The sequence below is a fragment of the Garra rufa genome, chromosome 9, assembly GCF_049309525.1.
Source record: "Garra rufa chromosome 9, GarRuf1.0, whole genome shotgun sequence".
NCBI classification, from domain to species: Eukaryota; Metazoa; Chordata; class Actinopteri; order Cypriniformes; family Cyprinidae; genus Garra; species Garra rufa.
In genome coordinates this window covers 22,513,232-22,536,252 of record NC_133369.1, presented here as the reverse complement: position 1 = coordinate 22,536,252, position 23,021 = coordinate 22,513,232, and the positions used below count along the sequence as shown (strand labels likewise).

At 36.0% G+C, this 23,021-nt stretch overlaps 3 protein-coding genes across 3 annotated transcripts in view; all 3 read left to right on the top strand.

Annotated features, from left to right (window-relative positions):
- Positions 1-309: 309 nt before the first annotated feature.
- Positions 310-2,603, top strand: LOC141343179 (zinc-binding protein A33-like). Its single transcript, XM_073847781.1, has 5 exons — positions 310-699; positions 963-1,193; positions 1,421-1,443; positions 1,522-1,640; positions 2,047-2,603. The coding sequence occupies exons 1-5, from the start codon at positions 310-312 to the stop codon at positions 2,601-2,603; spliced, it is 1,320 nt and encodes a 439-aa protein (XP_073703882.1).
- Positions 2,604-4,473: 1,870 nt separating this feature from the next.
- LOC141343178 (zinc-binding protein A33-like) lies at positions 4,474-6,415 on the top strand. The gene is made up of 6 exons (XM_073847780.1): positions 4,474-4,863; positions 4,949-5,044; positions 5,136-5,366; positions 5,509-5,531; positions 5,607-5,731; positions 5,805-6,415. Exons 1-6 carry the CDS (start codon positions 4,474-4,476, stop codon positions 6,344-6,346), a joined length of 1,407 nt encoding a protein of 468 aa, XP_073703881.1. The 3' UTR covers positions 6,347-6,415.
- A 1,872-nt stretch (positions 6,416-8,287) lies between these two features.
- Positions 8,288-23,021, top strand: part of fam171a1 (family with sequence similarity 171 member A1) — a 36,778-nt gene continuing 22,044 nt past the window's right edge. Inside the window, exon 1 of the mRNA XM_073846792.1 lies at positions 8,288-8,592. Within this exon, the coding sequence (XP_073702893.1) occupies positions 8,481-8,592 (112 nt within the window). The 5' untranslated portion in view covers positions 8,288-8,480. The remainder of the gene's footprint in view (positions 8,593-23,021) is intronic.

Genomic DNA, 23,021 nt, shown 5'->3' with positions numbered 1-23,021 from the left:
ATCTTTATCCCATGTATTTCTTTCGAAAAAATACTATTTTATGTAACTTTCTTTAGTTCGTTTATTTAAAAAAATGAATAGTGTTTGTCATTCTGCTTATTGCTTAGTTATGTCATTTTAATGTCAAGTACCTGACAAGCCAAACTCTTAAAGCGAATACTCATTTAAACTCTCATTTGAAACGAAAGTGTACAGTGCATCCTAGATTAGTCACACAGAAGAGAACGAAAGCGAAAGTTAGAAATTATAGGTGATTTCTGTGTGTTTATAACGACTCTTTGATCTAGTCAGTGAATTGAGCAGGTAAAAATGGCGTCGAAACGTCCCTTTCCTGAAGAGGATTTTACGTGTCCTGTTTGTTGTGACATTTTCAGTGAACCCGTGTTGCTCCAGTGTGGCCACAGTGTGTGTAAAGGCTGTATCAAACAGTACTGGACGATTAAAGGTTCAAGAGAATGTCCGCTGTGCCGAAAAAGATCCGCCACCAAGAACCCTCCGGTAAACTTGGCTCTGAAAAACTTGAGTCTCGCTTATCTGGAATACCGGGGTCCTTTAGAGGAGCAGTGCGAGGTTCACCGAGAGAGATTGAGTCTGTTCTGTCTGCATGATGAAGAGCTCATGTGTGTGGTTTGCAGAGAATCAGAACAACACAGAAACCACGCGTGTCGTCCTGTCAGTGAGATCGCTGAGGGACGTAAGGTACGTCCTCCTGGAGGGCTTTACAGACCTTAATCAGTTTTTGCAAAAGTAATATTCTAATGCATGTCTTACTTTTAGACAGTTTTTCGCCGTGAACTTGATCTCTTGACTAGAAAAATGGGGGTTCTAGAACATGCCAAATTTGAATGCCATCGCCAGGCAGAGCACATATCTGTAAGGAAGATGAGTTTGATTTTTTTAATTTTTCATGAGAATTGTATGGCATCATATAACATTGTTTTGTATGTGTGTTTGGTGCTCAGCACCAAGTTTGTCACACAGAGAACATCATCAAAAAGGACTTTAAGCATCTTCACCAGCTTTTAAAAGATGAAGAAATAGCCATGCTTGCTGCACTGAGGAAGGATTGGGACCAAAAAACAAAGCTCATAAAAAAGAAAATTGAGAAGATGACTGAACTAAAATTTTCTCTGCCGACATCTATCAAAGAACTGAGAGATAAAATGGATAGTGGGGACGTCCAGTTTCTTCAGGTTAGCCCTTTATTCTTTCTACTGTCTTTTTGTTTTTTTGAATTCTGTATAATTTTAATTGGTATACAGTACAGTAGCAAGACAAAACAACCTCTGAAAAATAGTAAAAGCATGAAAAGACTACATATTCCAGTTATAACACTGGTCATTTTTTTCTGCAATCAGCTAAATGATTTAGTGTATGCTGTATGTCTTCATTAACCTCATATTTCCTACATTTTCAATAGAGCTTCAAGGACATGCTGGAGAGGTGAGCAGGTTTTCTTCTTTTCCTCTTTTATCAGTATTGAAGTTAAGCAGCATTGCTGACCTCTGAATGTACTTCCAGAGCCCAGAACATGAACCAAGAAACAGAACCAGTTAAAGGAGGACTTATTGATACTGCAAAATACCTGGGCAATTTGAAGTTCAAAGTGTGGTTGAAAATAAGACAGTCTCTCAGTCCCAGTAAGTTGATTTATGAAATATTCAGACATATACATATATATATATATGAGGGTGTCTTGTCTGAATCAGGAGAGAAATGTGCACAGATCAAGCACCATTTATAAGCATAAACAGTCCAGAACAGTTTTAAACAAATTTGTTGGTGGATTTTGATGTGAGAGGACAACAGGGGATGGACTTCTTTACTGAAGGAAGCATTATTATGGAGTTATTTTGGCCAGTGATGGTTTAAAGTTAGAATACTTTAATGATGGATTTGTTTATTACAAACTAGCTTTTCACTTTACAGTACATTAATTGATGGACTTGAGTTGTGTAGAATACAACTTTTTTTATCAGCTGTTTGGAATCTCATTCTGAAGGCACCATCTGAATGTAACATCTTAGCAATATTCTTTGATTTTAGCTCCTGTGGTGCTCGACCCAAACACTGCTAACTCTCAGCTTATACTATCTGAAGATCTGACATGTGTGAGGGACCGAGATGAGCAAGAGAAGGAAGATGTAGCTGGCGTGCAGAAGAATCAGCTTCCTGATAACCCAGAGAGGTTTGATAGATGTCCCTGTGTTCTGGGCTCCGTGGGCTATTCCTCAGGGACACACATTTGGGATGTGGATGTGGGAGACAGCACTTTTTGGATGCTGGGTGTCACTACAGAGTCTGTCAAGAGAAAAGGAACCAGAAGCTTGTCCAGCGAGGGCTGGTGCATCGGCTATGACGGCGACATGCTCAGTTTGAAAGCTCCTCAGGAGTCACGCATCCCTTTCCTTGGGTGTGAGAAACCAAAGCGAGTGAGAGTAAAACTCGATTTAGATGAAGGACAGCTTTCATTCTCAGATCCTCTCAGCAAAACACAATATCACACATTCACAACCGGTTACACAGAGAAGGTCTTTCCATTCTTCTGCAGTCTGTGCAGCGACTCTCCTCTGAGGATTTTGCCTGTGATAAAAGAGATATAATGTCTGTTCAGAAACACTACAAATTGACTGGGGAACTTTGAGGCAGTGTGCTTTAAAAATAAATATAAAAATTATTAATATTATTTTACTTATTTATTTTTTGGAATAACTGTCAGTAATAGGGTACTTCAAACTGTTGCTTTCAGCTCATAGGAGCCCACGGCTGGCGATCTCAACTGACTAGCTGAGGTCAACCTAAAAAGAAACTCGGGTCAGTGGACTGCCCACTTCTGTGCGTCGTCACAAAAGCTTATCATCTGCATGTGATTTTAAGTCTTGCCAGTTTCAACATTCAAAAGATTTTAAAGGATTCAAACACAAGATGTGGAAAAACTCAACTGAGTACTCGTAGAGCACACAGAGAGCCGCATCTCACATACAGCATGCAAACACTGAACCAAGCTCTCCTTTGCATCTTCCTGCACCTGAACGAAAAAATACAGTTCGCCAGTTTAAACATGCAAACACAGAAAGACATCTCAAAGCGGTTGAGCATTTAATTTCCCAGCAAGCAATTTTGCATTTAAAAGACGTCTATTATCCGTTCAAACACAGCCCTGACGCCTAGGCTAAAAAAAGCTAAATTTGGGCTGTCAGTGAAAGTATTATAGACGTCTAACCATAGTCCAGAAATAGACTAGTCATCATTTAGACCACTACTGAACGACTACATGTATACGTCTAATAGACAGTGAATTTGGGTCTAGACTAAAACAAGACTGAATTTGGGCTGTCAGTGAAATTGTTATACGTCTAACCATAGTCCAAAAATAGACTAGTCATCATTTAGACCACTACTGAACGACTACATGTATACGTCTAATAGACAGTGAATTTGGATCTAGACTAAATCAAGACTGAATTTGGGCTGTCAGTGAAATTGTTATAGACATCTAACCATAGTCCAGAAATAGACTAGTCATCATTTAGACCACTATTGAACGACTACATGTATACGTCTAATAGACAGTGAATTTGGGTCTAGACTAAAACAAGACTGAATTTTGGCTGTCAGTGAAATTGTTATAGATGTCTAACCATAGTCCAGAAATAGACTAGTCATCATTTAGACCACTATTGAACGACTACATGTATACGTCTAATAGACAGTGAATTTGGGTCTAGACTAAAACAAGACTGAATTTGGGCTGTCAGTGAAATTGTTATAGACGTCTAACCATAGTCCAAAAATAGACTAGTCATCATTTAGACCACTATTTAACTGCTTATCCAAGAGATTCACATACTTTTGCATTGCATAGATATGTAACACTGGATCATTTTTCTCAATAAATAAATGACAAAGAAAATATTTTTCTCTCACTTGTTTGATTGGGTTCTTTGGTCTACTTTCAGGACTCATATGAAAATCTGATAATGTTTTGGGTCATATTTATGCAGAAAAATAGTAAATTCTAAAGGGTTCACAAACTTTCAAGCAGCAACAACAACAAATGGCAATTCATACAAAATGATAAAAATGCTACATAATTAATGCCAAAGTAAACATTATAAAAACAATAGACTTAATTATAAATATTACGATAAAAATTATGGAGTTTAACAACTTAACGTAGTAAGAATATAAAATTGAAGAAAAAAATACTTTAGGATATTTAAAATAAATAAATCTAATATAAATCAAAAGCATGTCACACTTAACATTAAAACATTATGGATAAGTGACAACGTAAAAAAACTTTTGTTGGTTTACTTATTTTAACAAATAAAACAACCAACAGTGAACTCAAAAACAGTATCCCTTCTAGCCACAACCGTGTAAGTTATGTTTGTGTGTTTATAGCGAATCAGCTGCGTTCGCTAGCGCAATTAAGCGCTTTGATCTAGTCAGTGAATAGAGCAGGTAGAAATGGCGTCGAAACGTCCCTTTTCTGAAAGGGATTTTACGTGTCCTGTTTGCTGTGATATTTTCACTGATCCCGTGTTGCTCCAGTGTGGCCACAGTGTGTGTAAAGACTGTATCCAACGATATTGGACGACCAAAGGTTCAAGAGAATGTCCGCTGTGCCGAAAAAGATCCACCAACAGGAACCCTCCGGTGAACTTGGCTCTGAAAAACTTGAGTCTCGCTTATCTGGAATACCGGGGTCCTTTAGAGGAGCAGTGCGAGGTTCACCGAGAGAGATTGAGTCTGTTCTGTCTGCATGATGAAGAGCTCATGTGTCTAGTTTGCAGAGAGTCACAGCAACACAGAAACCACGCGTGTCGTCCTGTCAGTGAGATCGCTGAGGAACGTAAGGTACGTTCTTATGATGTTTAGTGACCACCTTGATCAGGTTTTACATATTAAATATTCTAATGCACTAATGTTGTCTTAATTTTAGACAGTTTTTCGCCGTGAGCTTGGTCTCTTGGCTAGAAAACTGAAGATTATACAAGATGAATGCAATGAATGCAATCTCCAGGTTGAGCACATATCTGTAAGAAGGATGAGTCTGATTTTCATTAATTATTATTACAGAATTCTGTGACTTTATGTGACATTTTGTTGTATGTGTGTTTGGTGTTCAGCACCAGTTCTGGCACACAGAGAATATCATCAAGAAGGACTTCAAGCATCTTCACCAGCTTCTGTATGATGAAGAAAAAGCCATGCTTGATGCACTGAAAGAGGAAAAGAACCATAAAACACAGCTCATGAAAGACAAAATTAAGAAGATGAGTGACGAAATATTATCTCTGTCAAAAACTCTCACCGAACTGAGGGGTAAATTGGATGGTGGGGATGTCCCGTTCCTTCAGGTGAGTCTTTTAATCTTTCTTCCTCTCTGTTTATTTGTGTATCATTTTAAAATGTAGCCTAAAAGAAGACAACAACCTACAAAATGATTGTGTGTGCTGTTTAGTTTTCATTAACTTTTTGTATTTCCTACATTTTCCATAGAGCTTCAAGGACATGTTGGAGAGGTGAGCAGGTTTTCTTCTTTTTTCCCCTCAGTATTTAAGTTAAACAGCAGTTTTGACCTCTGAATGTACTTCCAGAGCCCAGAACATGAACCCAGAGCCAGAAATAGTTCAAGTTCAAGGAGGACTTATTGATACCGCACAATACCTGGGCAATTTGAAGTTCACAGTGTGGTCGAAAATAAGACAGTCTATCAGTTACAGTGAGTTGATTTCTAAAATATTCAGACAATTACACTTATAATGCAACATCTTAGCGACATTATCTCTTTTCAGCTCCTGTGGTGCTCGACCCCAACACTGCTAACTCTCAACTTATACTGTCAAAAGATTTGACTCGTGTGAGGGACCGAGATGAGCAAGAAGAGGGAGAGAAGAATCGGCTTCCTGATAACCCGGAAAGATTTAATAGGTGTCCTAGTGTTCTGGGCTCTGTGGGATATTCTTCCGGTACACACATTTGGGATGTGGATGTGGAACTCAGCACTTTTTGGATGCTGGGTGTCACTACAGAGTCTGTCAAGAGAAAAGGAACCAGCAGCTTGCCCAGCGAGGTCTGGTGCATCGGTTATGGCAGCGACACGCTCAGTTTGAAGGCTCCTCATGAGTCATGCATCCCTTTCCTTGGGTTTATGAAACCAAAGCGAGTGAGAGTAAAACTCGATTTAGATGAAGGACAGCTTTCATTCTCAGATCCTCTCAGCAGAACACACTATCACACATTCACAATCTGTTATACAGAGAAGTTCTTCCCGTTCTTCTGCAGTCTGTGCAGCGTCGCTCCTCTGAGGATTCTTCCTGTGGTCAAGCTCTCTTAATAAAGAGATATAAAAAGAAGTCTGTTTAAAAGTTTCTGTAGGTTTGGCATGATGCCTTTCTGAAAACTTGTAAGGTAATAGAAAAACAGTGCATTGACTGGTGGTTTATCTTCTTGAACTTTGATTCAGTTTTCTTGTTTTTTGCAGGTTGTTAAATTGAATGTTAAATTCATATTCAGTTTTCAAACGTTCATTTGGTTTGCAATGGAAAAAAGTGTGAATTTGCACATTTTATACAAATTAAGTGTGTCATTACTCGTATAAAGTTTACCATGATAAATCTTTATCATTTTTGAATGAATCTTGTCTGTCTCTCTTGTTTGCATGTTAGTAAGATGAGGGAAACACCTCTCTCTCTCTCTCTCTCTGTGTGTGTAATTGTTACGTGTAACTATTAGAATTGTTAAAAAGTGGCAATACTTAATGAAAACAGGAACAGATACTATAATCCAGATATCATGGTAAAAGCAACAATTAAACAATTTACATAGATACTAAGTCATAAGTCAGCAGTTGATATCTGCACTTCAAATCCCCATAGAATGCAAAAGTATTCATACCCCTTCATTTTTTCACATTTTGTTATATTGTCTTATGTTAAACTGCTTTAAATTACCCCCCCCCCCCCCCCCACACACACACACACACACACACACCATTTTATACTTCAGACACCATAATGACAAAGCAAAAACAGAATTGTTACAATGTAAATTTATTAAAAATAAAAAACTGAAATAAGTACATTGCATAAGTATTCATACCCTTAACTCTGTACTTAGTTGAAGCACCTTTACAGCCTCAGGTCTTTTTGGGTATGATAAAGCAGTTTAACATAAGGTAGCAACATAATACGTAAACGTATATATTCAGCAATAATCATGTTGCATTTACCCAATATTATATTCAGAATAATATAAAAATATATTCTTTTTTCGAAATAGAAAATTAATTTAAAATTATTTTAAATATATATTTATTGCAGTTTTTAAAATTTCTTCTTTTGAAAATGTGTTATTGAAAGTTATGATTTAAGGGGAGACTGTTTTTTTACTATCAAGTTTGAGATTTTGGGCTTTTTGGTTTTTCATAAAGTGTTTTTTTTTTCAGACTAGTGGAAAAAAAACTGAAAAGACACTGTTAAGTGTTTCTTTTATAGCACTTTATCTATTTGTGTCAATAGATTTCAATTACAATCCATATTTTTAAAGGCCGTTTTCCTTAAATCTCCACTTCAGTAGCACTTACACACATCAAACTTTACATTTGTATACTGTCTATATCCTGAAGGCTTTTACAGATGGATTTGCTCATATATAACTTGCTTGATTTTATACATTTTATTCCCCCCAAAATAAAAAATACAGTCTTTCCTGTCAGTTTTTTTCTGAATTTTGGCATGACGAAATACCCAAAATCCCCTCTGTAAAAACCTTTGACTCTAATATGTAAAAAAAAATCAGACAAGAATTTTACTTTATCCAGTGTTTAAATTTTTGCACTAGCGCATATTTCATTGAATAATGCCTCATTTGCACATTTAAACACACCATTTCAGAAAACTTGTAATACAAAAATGTTTGCAATTATCAATGGAATCAATCAACTGGGTAAGACTATTAGTAAAAAAAAAATTACCCTATTCACCTGCAGTGTCTCGCTTTATGGTTCATGAATACATCCTCACACCCTGTTTTCTTTAATAAAAAGTTGGAAAACAATAACCTTTGAAATTCCAAATTGGAACGGGAGGCATTTAAATCAAAAAAGGTTAACAGCCACTCACTGTTGTGAGGTAATTGACATTACTGGACAGGAGATGGCGGTCTAATCCTTCTTTCTGCAGGACAGACCAGCGCCATCTGTTACTGGCAATGAAATGGTTAAACTGGTGGAGTTGACTGGCTTTCTGGCGTTGTTTCGAGTCGACTTGGGGGGAAAAACAGCGGCAACCTGGAGATGCTGAGCGGAGGGTTTTTCTAATCGCCCATCGGTGTTTAATGATATGAGCACATTTGCTATAACACCAAATTATGGCAGGGAACCTCAGCTGCTACGACTCTCTAGATACTCCTGCCGCCGCATAGAAAAGCCGCATTGTTAAGCAAAATCCTTGTAACCGTGAGCTGCAATAATGCGAGGGGCGGACAGCAGCAGCAGGTCTGCCGTGATTGTGCTCTGCCTGCTGGGATGCGATTTATGGACGGCTGCCGCGAAAACACTGCAGGAGAGCAGCGATGCCAAAGGTACGAGACACGCCGTTAACACCCACCAATACATCACTCCTGTGATTTATAAACATCTTGATAGAGATTTGGAAGCTTTGCTTTGACTTTCAGGATGGCATTCCCTGTGCTAACTGTTAGCAACCTTAGCATATAATAACGCAAAGTGTGTAACGGCCATAAAGCGAATGCATGTCTTATAAATTAAATAGTTTTTAATTTATTATTGTTTTAACAACGCAAACTTTCTTAAGGCTTCGTAATTCGATTCATCTGTTGTTTTGTAACTCTCGAACCATCTGTTTGAAATCGGATCTCACTTTTGTGATGCCTGTCGTTCTTGCAACAAGCATCTTTGCAGCTTCCAAAGAACATGAACTAACTGGCGCTTGTGTCATTTTCTGTAGGTGAGACCAATTTTTGAGGCTCATTTGTTTATAACTATGATATAATATTCCCATATTTATCTGATACAACTTACAGTAGTTCAGAAATCTACAACGTTTTCATGAACTGTATAAATTAATGGTAAATACAAAAAAGTGCTGTTGTCACAACCGGTCTCACTATTGTCATTTTGCGTTTTGTGCATTAATTAATTCAGTAAAAGAATAGAATATATTATAATTGTATTCTAATATTATGTTTATTAAATGCATGTATTAAAGTGCCACTCTATCTTGTTAGTCATGATATTTTGTCTTTTTTTTTTTTACATGTATATCAAAAGCTTGTGTGAAAAATTAGGCCAAATTAAACAGGAGAACAATTTCTGTAAATTAGCATCCATTTAACATTAATTACTTGACATTAAAATATAATTTCTTTTGTCAAAACAGTTTTCTCTCTCCCTGTAAAACAAAGAGTTTGTATGATCATCTAGTTTATTTCTAAGATCTTTCTGAAATCTAAATGGACCTTGTTTATTAATGCCGTGATGGTTTTATTATGAGATTATTTCAGGCTTCTGACTATTTCCGAGTGTTTTAGTCTAAATGATCTTGCTAATGTATAACATAATGCAATATTAAGTGTCTGTGCATTAAGATGTCAATGTGCCGGCGAGGAAGGAAATTGGAAAGCTGTTTTCATATCACTAATTCACGTAATCCAGATATCATGTTGAATACTTTAAGGTGAAGCACAGATGTCAGGTTGTAAAAAACCTGCTTGAATGATATGGTTGGCAAAGCTTACCTCTTGACAGCAGATTGATTTAGGAGCTCATAGACTGCCAGTTTGGTTAAATCCTCCATGTCTGAGCTTATAATGTGAGGAATCCCCTTAAACCCCCTCCTCTCTCTCCTGATGGAGTATCCTCCTCCCCCTCCATCTCCTGCTGATGAGCAGCGGCAGCACAGATGGGTCTGCTGCTCTCTCTTCTGTAGGACAGTAGACTGGCACATTGTATGCTTTGAGTATGCAAAATAGGGCTTTCCTGCCTTTTGTCCGGGCTGTGCCACTTCCTCATCGCTGGGATCTGAAAAGGGAATGCTGTGTGTGAGGCCTTGGCTTGACACCCTATAGTCAGGCCTGGAGTGGGTTTTGCCATGCAGCTTTGAATCTTATAGGCGTATATATATTTTTATATTCACTTAAGTGGGAATGTAGTTTCTGCAAAGCTTTGGCTTTAGTTACTACAAATGTGACCCTGGACCACAAAACCAGTCTTAAGTCGCTGGGGTATATTTGTAGCAATAGCCAAAAATACATTGCATGGGTCAAAATTTTTGATTTTTCTTTTATGCCAAAAATCATTAAGAAATTAAGTAAAGTTCATGTTCCATGAAGTTTTTTTGTAAAATTCCTACTGTAAACATATCAAAATGTAATTTTTGATTTGTAATATGCATTGTTAAGAACCTAATTTGGACAACTTTAAAGGTGATTTTCTCAGTCTTTTAGATTTTTTTGCATCCTCAGATTTCTTATTTCAAATAGATGTAACTCGGCCAAATGTTGTCCTATCCTAACAAACCATACATCAATAGAAAGCTTATTTATTGAGCTTTCATATGATGTATAAATCTCAGTTTTGTCAAATTTAACCTTATGACTGGTTTTGTGGTCCAGGGTCACATATTTTAAAATGTAATTTATTCCTGTGATTTAAAAGCTGAATTTTTAGCATCACATGATCTATCAGAAATTTTTCTAATATGCTGATTTGCTGCTTAAAAAACATTTATTATTATTGTTATGTTGAAAGCAGTCGATTTTCAGGTTTCAGAAGAACAGCATTTATCTGAAATGGAAATTTCTATAGTTTCTTATAGAAAAAATGTTTAATGTTACAAAAGCTTTTTATTTCAGATAAATGCTGATCTTTCTATTCATCAAAGAATCCTGAGAAAAATGTACTCAACTGTTTTAAATATTGACAGTAATAATTTTTTTAACAGCAGATCAGCATATTAGAATAATTTCTGAAGGATCATGTGACACTGAAGACTGGAGTAATGATGCTGAAATTTTAGCTTTGATCACAGAAATAAATTACATTTTAAAATGTATTCAAATAGAAAACAATTATTTTAAATAGTAAAAATATTTCAGAATTCTACTGTTTTTGTTGTACTTCTGATTAAATAAATAAAGAGACTTTATAAAAAAAAAAACGTAAAAATCTTACTGTTCAAAAACTTTTGACTAGAAGTGCATGCAATTACATAATCAATAAAAAAGTAACTGTAGCCTGATTAAGAGTATTTCAGAATGTAATATAATCTAATTACAAGTACTTAATTTTTGGAATCTGATTATGTAATCCAGATACGTTTTTAAAATGCTTTTAGATTCCTGTTTTTGAATTGTAATATTTCACAATATTACTTTTTCTTTTTAAACTGTATTTTTGATCAAATAAATGCAGCCTTGGTAAATTGGTGACAATTTTTCAGCCAAAGCTAGTCAGTATGCATTGTGCGTTTTAATAATATTTTTTGCTGAGGTTCTGCATAACGTTGTAACTCGATGTGATGTGTTGAGCAAAAGAAAGAGTCCAGATTAAGAGCTCTAATCTGCATAACTGGAAATGAATTTCCTTTTCTGTGATGTTTAAAACGTATAATAATGTACTCGCTGCTTACATAAATAACAAGTACATACTCCAAACAATTTTTTGTTTGTTTGTTTATCTACTTGTATGTTTAAACGACCTCCATATTGCCCAAATGCCCCATGTTGCTTGTGCCAACAGTCAGATATTTACTGTAAGCAGTTGCTTGTTGTCGCACACGCACCCAAAAACCGACTAAATGGACTTCTTAATAGTTTCCTGCTTGAATGCACAGGGGCTAAGAACAATGAGTCTTAGGAAACCAGCTATGTTTTAGAGCTTGAGAGACTCATAAAAGCTTATAAACACACTAAGTCTGGTGTTTCCCACTCGTTAATTATCAATAATGGGGTTTTCTGTGGTATACTCTCTGTATTTTTAGATATTGCTCATAGTGCAGAAATGCAAGGTTGTGTCTGTTTGTTTGCCCGCTAGCATTTCAAAGCATTTTAAGCACATGGGAGACCCCTGTTGTGCTTAATTTTTTATGTGGTCATGTTTTCAGCGAACACTCAGACATTTTCTCATCTCTGATTACCCAACCCAGACTATCTCCCATGGGCAAGCCGGTCAGGCAACTCTTTCTCTCTCTTTCCCTTCGCTCACATGCATTATCTTACAAACAGAGATAGTGGATTCTTATGCCGCTCTAAATGTGCTTGTTAATCTGTATCCTAAAGAGGCTTGGACAGTTTTACATCTCAAATCTTCCATAAATACAGAGATTAAAAGTATTGAAAGAGTGACTTAGTTTAGGTGTGGTTGCGTTTATAGCACTAGGCCTGTTTTCTGAGCCGTACGTTTGAGTTAGAAGATTTTAATTGCATTGTTTTAGTTGTTAAGGTGTTTTGAGGAAAGGTAGAAGCCTAAGAAAAAAAAAATCCTCTGAAGGAAATAGTTTTAAATCTGATTAGAATTTTATGGGCTAAATCGTCTGTTTTCGTGCCTGTGAAACATGATAATCCCCCACACAACAGCAGTCTTTTAACTTTAAGCAGAGCCTGGACGTACTGAATGAGCATGAACTCTTTCTCATTCACATACACATGGCCTGTGTGTCTCCTTTTATAGAGGGAGAAAGAGAGAGAGACAGCCAGTCTGCTGCACATCTGGATAAGTCATTTTTCCACAAAACGGAAAGACAAGCTTGTTTTATGTTTTAGAATGTGTAAGACTGAAAAAGAAGTATTAGAAAGTTTTGATTTTAGACATGTAAAATAGTCATTAAGAACAGTTTTTCTTGAACTGTTCTTTGCCAATATAGAACAAGTTGTTCTTTAGTGGGATGGTCCCTGTAATGGGAAACAAATTTCCCAATGTTCATAAGCCTTAGATAATCAAGCTGTCTTTGTTGTGACGGAATAAATCGCTAGTTTCTCTTGTTAATGTAAAAAGAGGCTGAAAGTTTGTTTTATTGCATGAGATGACAAGTCTTATCATACAAGTATTGAGTTCACACTTGCTGATGGTCTTCTAGAACTAAAATGTTTTCAAAACAAGACACTCTCCGAGGATCGTGGTTAGGGTTTGGTTATTTGGCTTTCTTTCAAATGTTTGTAATAAGGAAGAGTGTTGAAGTCCCAGTGAAACCACGTTTTAATATCGCTAATGACTGCTGGAACACATCATCTCAATATTTTGTCAGTATTACTGTTGTTGACTGTTTCTAGCACTGTGATTTTGTAGAGGCAGTAGGTACCTGTTATCATGGCCAAATTGTTGCCTATAAAGGTACCAAATGACAGTTGGGTTGATTTGACTCTGAAATGACTCTTTTTAAACGTATATTATAATTATACATTATAATTATGCTTCAGCACTCATCCCCCGTATACAAAACCGTTTAGAATGAGAGCTTTCCACAGCTTTTTGTAGATAGTTTTTCATCATTTGAGAATATTGAAATGCTCGCAAACATTTTTTAAGTGAGCCACTTCTCGTTTTCAACTCGTTTGCTTCTTATTTTAACAAATTTTTATCAATAAATACTCTCCAGCCTTCTGCCCAGCGTATTTGAGCAACCTGATCTCATGACGAAAATGTACCTGTGGGAACTTTATCGTAAGATGCGAAATATGCACGGGCATGCCACGTTTTGTGACACATTTGATGTGAAATGTCCACTGAGTAGCACTAAAGGAGTTTTTTTTTTTCCCCTGAACAGATGAACATACATATGGTAAGTTTTATGTGACGTTGGTTTCATACATATCACTGCAGTTCTGAATTGAAATGTCCATTAGGTGGCGCTATAACGTTAATGCTCTGTGATGTTTTAAACTAACAAACCTGATAGTATAAACAAAAGTGAATGTGATGTAAAAACGCAATTGCACACATGCCATTTTAGCTTATTGTATCTGTCATCTTTCAGCTCTTTCATTGCGAGTCATGTTTTTTCACGGGATTTGTACCCATGGATTACGCATCCTAAATCCAATTCTGTGTCACCTGTGCTACCAAGCAAGCTTGTTATGTCTAGAAAACGGAACATATATGGAGTTAGGGCTGCGCGGTTAATCGAAGACAATTGTCATGCGCATTTTTTCAGTAAAGCCGGTTGTGTAATCTGTAGTAAATCTCCAGCATCTGCTTTCAGATGTAGCAGTGTGTACTACACAGAGCCGTAGTTTACTGACAAGCTACACTATATCACGTTCATTATCGCAGACGATTTAATTGCGCGATAATAAAATCGGAAGAGATCATTCTGTGATAATGACAGCTGTTTGCTTCTCAGTGAACTACGGCTCTGTGTAGTAAATGGCGCTACATCTGAAAGCACATGAACCACATTTAATAACATGTTTTTACTCAAATTACGTCAGTCGAGTGTTTGAAATAAATCCTTCTGTGAGATGATGTGGCTTCTTACATAGAATAAGGCACACAACATATTTCAAATATATTTTATTATAATAAAAAATTATAATAAGAAGAACTCAGATAAACCATATATTGTAGTAGTCGTGTTTATTAATCACATTGAATCAATAAAACAAGCAGTTAAATCTTTTGTTTATTCAGCTGAAGCCATAGGGGTTTCCTGGGTTTCTTTGGGATGTATTTGGAGTTTCGGCACGAGAGCGCCCTCTGGCCTTCGCATGAAGATTTACTGCTGATCACAGAACTGTTTCACTGAAAGATACAGATTTGGATTTATCGTGCAGCCCTTTATTTGGTTGTGGCTAGAAGGGATACAGCTGCAGTTGGAAACTAACAATAAATGTAATTTTCTACCTATTAGATTGTTTGTTTTATTAACATCCACACCTAAACCTACCCCTTACGTTGAAGCAAAGACACTAATTATTGAGCTGTTGAAAACTGTAGTGGTATGTACTTATTGGTACGTATTTTGCGTTTTGCGAAAAATTTCCCACAGGTACGTTTTCGTTATGAGATCTTATTTCGATGTACATGTATTTATTCCAAAATTTTTCAGTCAACATGTGTACTGAATAAGTTCAGCGTTGTATTTGGAATACATAATCTCACATCTGTTTAAAAAAAATTGTATACAAGAAATTGAAAGAGAGTTTGAATGATCCTTCTTGACTGTGCGTCTCACTTTCTCTGTCTCTCCCACACAAAGCAGCTCTTGCACACTTTAACCCTGTATAACCTTGACAGTTAATACTGTTTTTTTTTTTTTTTTTTTTTTTTTTTTTTTTTTTCAGATTAATCAATAATATGGTTTCCTGGGGCGTTCTTAAGGTTTAGAATCCAGCGTATTGACTGATTACTCTCTTCATTACTGCTCACATGACTCTACTTTTGCGGTTAATGATTCCTAGCGTCTATGGTAGATAGAAATAGGTTTGGTATTAAATGTCTTTTGTGATGTCTAGTCATGGTTCAAGGCTCTAGACTAAGATTTTTAGGTTAAGTAAATTTGAGTGATGGGTAATTTGGTTTTATTTAGATTGTAATATGAATGTTTCAAAACTAAATCAAATATAATAAAATAGATTATATTGAGCTTAACTTCCTTATTTAGATTATAAAATTAGAAGATTTGTCCACATTCCCTCTCTTTGCCTCTGCCTCTTTCTGTCCTCCACTGCAATGCAGCATCTTGAATGGTGTCTATGCGCACACACTCTTACATAAACACATCCATACTCATGGCTAGAAAAGTGCAGGGCAGGCATATCATCCCTTACTATTCACTGCTGTTGTTATAAGCATGCCTATCCTCTAGACCCAAAAATGAAAATTATCCCATCATTTACTCACCCTCCAGGCATCCTAGGTGTATTTGACTTCCTTCTTTCAGATTAATCCAATCGTTATATTAAAATTTATCCTGGCATTTCCAATCTTTAGATTTGCATGGGTGGGTGTTTCTCTTCATCAGTCCAATAAAGTCCATCCATCCATAATAAAAAATGCTCCACACAGCTCCGGGAAGTGAATAAAAGCCTCCTGTAGCAAATCAATGTGTTTTTGTAAGGAAAAAAATCCATATTTAAAATTTAAATCACTTCAATCTAGCTTGTGCCGTCCGGTCGTACATAAAAGCAGTACCGGACGGATGACGTAAGTCGTCGGCTTTGTGCCATGGAGAGAAAGGTAAACACAGCACCGGTCATGATTTAGAAGTTCAAAACGAGGATATGTGAAGAAAAATGTAGAAGGCTTTCGATATAAACTAATAGGAGATTGGTTTTCCTTGGCTAAACTAAGGAAACTGCTTCCTTCGCTCTTGTAAACAAATGTTGGTTTGTGCAAGACTCAGTGGCGCACGCGCAGCGCTGACGTCCTACGTCATCCATCCGGAACTGCTTCCATTATGACTAGCCGGCGCAAGCTAGATTAAAGTGATTCTTACGTTTTAAATATGGATATTTTTCTTACAAAAATGCATCGATTTGCTACAGGGGGTCTTTATTCACCCCCCGGAGCCATGCGAAGCACTTTTTATTATGGGGGATGCACTTTATTGGACTTGTTTTGGACTGATGAAGAGAAACACCCATCTATGCAATTCTAAACCTAGGAAATGCCAGGATCATTTTTAATATAACTCCGATTGGATTCATCTGAAAGAAGGAATTCATGTACACCTAGGATGTATGGAGGGTGAGTAAATAATGGGCTAATTTTCATTTTTTTGGGTGAACTTTCCCTTTAACATATGTGACCCTGGACCACAAAACCAGTCTTAAGTCGCTGGGGTATATTTGTAGCAATAGCCAAAAATACATTGCATGGGTCAAAATTTTTGATTTTTCTTTTATGCCAAAAATCATTAAGAAATTAAGTAAAGTTAATTTTCCATGAAGATTTTTTGTAAAATTCCTCATGTAAACATATCAAAATGTAATTTTTGATTTGTAATATGCATTGTTAAGAACCTAATTTGGACAACTTTAAAGGTGATTTTCTCGGTCTTTTTGATTTTTTTGCATCCTCAGATTTCTGATTTCAAATAGATGTATCTCAGCCAAATATTGTCCTATCCTAACAAACCATACATCAATAGAAAGCTTATTTATTGAGCTTTCATATGATGTATAAATCTCATTAACCTTATGACTGGTTTTGTGGTCCAGGGTCACATATGTGGTTTATATATTATATTACTTCTAGAGATCCTTGACACAAAAATATAACAGTAACAAAGCCTTTTGGATTAGATCTATAAGATGATGCTTTAAGTCTGCAGACAATGGGGAATTGTACCACTGGGTTCATATCATATGACCTTTTCCAGAGAGATATTCAGAGAAAGAAAACACAAGTAGATCATAAATGTAATCTGAATTCATGTGGTAGGTTTGTGTGAGGAGCAAACTAAAATTTAAAGGGATAGTTCACTCACAAATCTTTGAAGGATTTCGATATAAGCCAAGGGGAGACTGGTTTTCTTTTGCTGTAAACAACTTGGTTCTCGTGAGACTAGCATATTCTCACCATAGCTTACGCTACGCCTTCATCCTACGCCATCTGCTGGAACGCCACTCTCTTGTGAACAAGCGTACGATAGTTAGCGAAAGCTAGAGATTATGGAGTCATGTGGAGCACTTTTTATGATGTATGGATGCACTTTATTTTTCTTTAAAGTCTCAACAGCCATTCACTGCCGTTATAAAGCTTGGAAGAGCCTGAACATTTTTTAATATAATTCCGATTGTATTCAACTAAAAGAAGAACGTCATATACACCTAGTGTGGCTTGAGGGTCAGTAAATCATGGGGTAATTTTCATTTTTGGGTGAATTATCCCTTTAAGTTATTTACTGACTGCGTTAAGTTAGTCAGATTAATGAATCGGTGAACTGATTCATTAAAAATAACCAACATTTAAGATGATGCCTTTTTGTCCTTTTTGAAGCTTGAAAGCTTCATTTCCCATTATTTTGTAAGTGCATGGGGGAAAAATGACCAGAACATTATTCAAAAATTCTCCTTTTGTGTTCCATGAAACACATTTGGAGTAAATGATGACAGGATTTAGGTTTGTTTGAATGAACTACTCCTTTACTGTTCAAAAAAACACATCAAAATAATAGACAAGCATTTCTAAAGCTTCAAAAGGTTTAATAGCTGATGACGATATTTTTAAGAAAATGCAGTATGGCCTGTTAAAAGCATGCTCTGTCCACACATTGTCAGGTTAAATGTTGACTGTACAGCACTCTCATGTATAGTATGTTGCTTGAACATTACTGTACACCTCACCTGTACCTGGACCACAAACCACAAAACCAAGAAAAATGGGTATATTTGTAGCAACAGCCGAAAATGCATTGTATGGGTGTAAAGTATAGATTTTTCTTTTATGCCAAAAACCATTAGGATATTAAGTAAACATCATCATGTTCCATGAAGATATTTTGTAAATATTCTACCATAAATATATCAAAACTTTAATATTTTATTTGTAATATGCATTGACAAGAACTTCAAAGGCAATTTTCTCAGTTCTCATTTAGATTTTTTTGCACCCTCAGATTCCACATTATCAAATAGTCGTATCTCGGCCAAACATTGTATAAAATACTGATTTATACAGACCGTAAAACAGTTGAAAGCTTATTTATTTAAAAAAATGTAACCTTATGACTGGTTTTGCGGTCCAGGGTCATATTTATGACCAAATTTTCAGATTGTGACCTACCGGCCAGCTGCTGTCAGTATGAACGGTGCATAAGAGCTGACTACACATGCCTTGTAGTGAAGCAGTGATGTCATAGATTCAGAGAGAGAGTCAGCAGTTCACAGCATGTGTGTATCATTTGGAGTGGAGGAGGGAGAGGGGAATTCCCAGAGAGAGTGGAGAGAAAGAAGCCGTGCTTCGGACAGTCCTGCAACGAAACAATGAATAACCCTTCAGAAAACGCTGACAGATAAGATTGATCCTGACAGGTTAGAAGTTAACTGGAGGTTTCCTGAGACCATGCACACAAGCTGGCTTTGTTGAATTCGCTGTAATTATCTAATGCAGAATTCTCATGTGGCATCTGAATCACACTCAATAAATCAAGCTTCATGATGATGGGACCCTCTAGCATCTCACATTTATTCATGTAATTATGTTTTGGTTTGCTTGTTTAAGCTAAAACAGCTGTTCTTTTATTCAATCATTGATCTGATTCTTTAATCCTGAAAGTCCCTTACTGAGAAATTGATTTTTTTTTTGTTTCTCCAGAATGTATTGACTCATGGACTTCCCCAGATTGTAACTAGATTTTACAGCCCAGTAAATGTTCAATTGTGTTTAGATTGTTAGATTATTGTAAATCAGAAGTTTACATTCCCCTTTCAGAATCTGCAAAATGTTATTTATTTTACCAAAATAAGAGGGATCATACAAAATGCATGTTGTTTTTTATTTAGTACTGACCTGAATAAGATATTTTCAGATAAAATGTTTGCACATATAGTTGATAAGAGAAAATAATAGTTGAATTTATAAAAATGAAAAAGTTTTCTTACACTTGATTCTTAATACTGTGTTGTAACCTGAATGATCCACAGCTGTTTCTTTTTTTGTTTAGTGATAAACAGTTAGTTAAACTGCCTGCTGTTCTTCAGAAATATTCTTCAGGGCGCACACATTCTTTGGTTTTCCAGCATTTTTGTGTATTTTTGAACCCTTTCCAACAATGAATGTATAATTTTGAGATCCATTTTTTCACACTGAGGACAACTGCAACCAAAATGCAACATGCAACCCTTACAGAAGGTTCAAATGCTCACTCATGCTTCAGAAGCAAAAACATTAAATACATTAATAATAAATTTGCCCTGATCTTCAAATTCAAAACTTTTCACCCTCAGCTCTTAATGTATGGTTTTTCCTTCAGTTCCTCAGTTGTCCTCAGTGTGAAAAGATGCATCTCAAAATCATCAGTCACAGTCATTGTTAAAAAGGGCTAAAATACAAAAATGCTGAATAACCAAAGAATTTGTGGGACCTGAAGGATTTTTCTGAAGAACAGCAAAACAGTTTAACTGTTCAGGACAAACAAGGGACTCATGAACAACTATCACTAAACAAAAACACAGATGTGGATCAGTCAGGTAGCAACACAGTATTATGAAATCAAGCGTATGTAAACTTTTGAATGGGCTCATTTTAATAAATTCAACTATTCTTTTCTCTTGTAGACTATATGTAAACATCTTTAATGTGAACTGTCTTATTCAGGTTAGTACTAAAGAAACAATAACATGCATTTTGTATGATCTCCCTTATTTTAGTAAAATAATTAACATTTTGCAGATTCTGAAAGGGGGTGTAAACCTTTGACCTCAACTGTATAGTAAAATTGTAATATAATTATAAATATATATATTGTATAGGTCTGATTTGTAGTAATAAGCTTTATATAAAAACAGTATACAGTACATAACGTGTCCTCATTGAGATAAGAAAACGTGTGTGTGCTTGTTTGGGAAAGAATGTTATAAAAGAGCATTGGAGGTGAAAGGTTCAGGAACAGGTGAAGATATGGCTATTAGAGCGTCTGTTATGGAGCTTACTGTGGGTGAAAAGACGGAGAGAGAGTAAAGTGTGCAGGATGAGTGAAGACGTCGGACGGCTTTATTGTCTCTGTGCGGCTCAGCAATTCCCAGTAGAGCTGGAGGCAAAGGAAAATTCTTACTATTCATCACGGTGCTGTTTTTCAAGTCAAATATTTACCTAGTGTTGGATGACTGCGTTCCCTTCAGATTGCTGGATAACATTTCAAAAGCTGCTTACAGTAAACACAGCAAAGAGTGCTGCGATGACACTGCCTGCACCTGTGCTTTCAAAAAAAGACCACAGGTGGCTGCTTGTTGTATGTGTGTCTTTTTTTTATTTATCAGTTTTATTATTATTATTTATCGAAATAATTTAAATGTACTAAATATTTTATTTTAGCAATACTTTTCACATGAGCACGAAATGAAAACACTTGCGTATTGATTTCACATTGATACTACACATTTGTCTTGTTAGAAAGCATCAGACACTTTTGTTGTAGTTGCAGTATAAATAAATTATGCTTGACAGATATACCGTAGTGACCATGAAAACATGTTAAACAAAGAAAAATGCACATTTAAGTACGTGTTGGCGAAACCACCTTCTGTCCAGTCACTCATGACTAAACAGGCCGTGTTTTGTGTTTGAAGGCTTCTTCTGAGAAAGGCTTACAGGCACTGTAACAGCATGGCTAATGATCTAACACAAATTTAACTGAGCTCTAAAGATAACCGAACAAATATTTAGTCTGCGTATTCCTTGGAATCAGAATTGTAAAACAACGCACGTTTGTGAAAAAATAATGGATTTTCAGATTATTTGTATTCTTTGCACTAACTTGTATCAGTGTTATATATAAAGTACTCTGTGGTGACTGCTTAATTGGTGTAAGGCTATTATGTGTAAATTATGCAAACTGTTCTGATTGGTCCGTTATTCCAAATCTGTCAGTGCTGTAGGGATTATTGAGTGACCTCTTCACCCCTCTGTGAATCTCTCTCCACTGAGAGATCAGTACTCTTCCTCACTGTGACACACATCCTCTGCTGCGCTTTCGGCTGAAAGGGCAAAAATTACAGCCTGTAAGTGAGATCAGCATGTTTGACAAAAAAAAATTATCCAAAGCTGACTGACTTTTCATTATATGCGCTATAATAAAAAGCAATTAAAAGAAGTCTCCTATGTTCACTGAGGCGACATTTATTTGATCAAAATACAGTAAAAACAGTAATACTATTGCTCTTCTACTGAAATAATATTGCTCTTGTCTTTAATATATTCTTATACATTTTAGAGCTAGGCAGTATATCAAGTTTATATGGTATCGGTATGGTTAGTGTATTCTTTATAAGCAATATGGTATGAGGGAGTACCATTTATATCAATATACAGTAGTTTCCTCAGTGCATAAGTTACATTTGACAGGTATATTCTCCATCTGTAAATGTTAGGATATCATGGACATATTTCCATTTTGCTGTCTGGAGTGAGTTGAGCCTTCTACACATTATTGCTGCACACATGCACAACAAACAGACTGAGTGCAATAATTCTGACTAAATTAGAAATTTTGCTGAAATATTTGTTGTTGGACAAAAAATATGCCATGTGGAAGTTTAAACCTACAAGTATTTAAGTGTATTTTTATGATATACGCTAAGTATGAAGAGACTGTAATGGTGATAATCAAAATGACAATTAATGCAGCTTTTGTTTTTATGTATTTTGTTTTAGTTTAGTTAGCTTATGCTTTAAAAAACGATGTTTTTGTTTTTAGATTGTAATGTTACAATGCTATAATGTGCTGTGATTTTAACCTTTTTTTTGCATGTAATGTATAGCATGGCCCAGGGGCGCCGCTAAGTGGGGGTAAGTTAGGACGATTCTAAGGGCCCATGCCCTTTAGGGGCCCCCAGAGATCTGCTTTGGTGTGGTAGGGGGGGCCCAAACTCATATTTTGTCATAGGGCCCAAAATTGCGAGCAGCGCCCCTGGCATGGCCTACATGGTTACATTCACTTTATTTTTCATACCCTTTAATATGTATATTGTTTGTTGGACACATTTGGGCAGGATATGTTTTATTATTTTATACCAATAGAAACCGTACAAAAGTATAGAGAGATACTGTATATCGCACTTCAGCCAAAAATACTGAGGTTTCTTTATTTTTATTGCCCAGCCATACTTTTAATATATTTGTTTAAATGTAAAATGTAAAGTTTAATAAAGGGTAAATTTAAATTTAAGTTTTTGAACTGTAAGATTTTGAATGTTTTTTTTTTTTCTCTTCTGCTCATCAAGCCTGCATTTATTTGATCCAAAATATAGAAAAAGCGGCAATATTGTGAAATATGTTTACGGTTTAAAATAACTGCTTTCTATTTGAATATATTTTAAAATGTAATGTATTT

Excerpts from the sequence above, each read along its gene's own strand:
- LOC141343179 (XM_073847781.1), top strand. The coding sequence starts at position 310 with ATGGCGTCGAAACGTCCCTTTCCTGAAGAGGATTTTACGTGTCCTGTT. Across the intron at positions 1,194-1,420 it reads GGGACGTCCAGTTTCTTCAG|AGCTTCAAGGACATGCTGGA; the intron begins GTTAGCCCTTTA and ends CATTTTCAATAG. Across the intron at positions 1,444-1,521 it reads TTCAAGGACATGCTGGAGAG|AGCCCAGAACATGAACCAAG; the intron begins GTGAGCAGGTTT and ends ATGTACTTCCAG.
- LOC141343178 (XM_073847780.1), top strand. The coding sequence starts at position 4,474 with ATGGCGTCGAAACGTCCCTTTTCTGAAAGGGATTTTACGTGTCCTGTT. Across the intron at positions 5,532-5,606 it reads TTCAAGGACATGTTGGAGAG|AGCCCAGAACATGAACCCAG; the intron begins GTGAGCAGGTTT and ends ATGTACTTCCAG. Across the intron at positions 5,732-5,804 it reads AAGACAGTCTATCAGTTACA|CTCCTGTGGTGCTCGACCCC; the intron begins GTGAGTTGATTT and ends ATCTCTTTTCAG.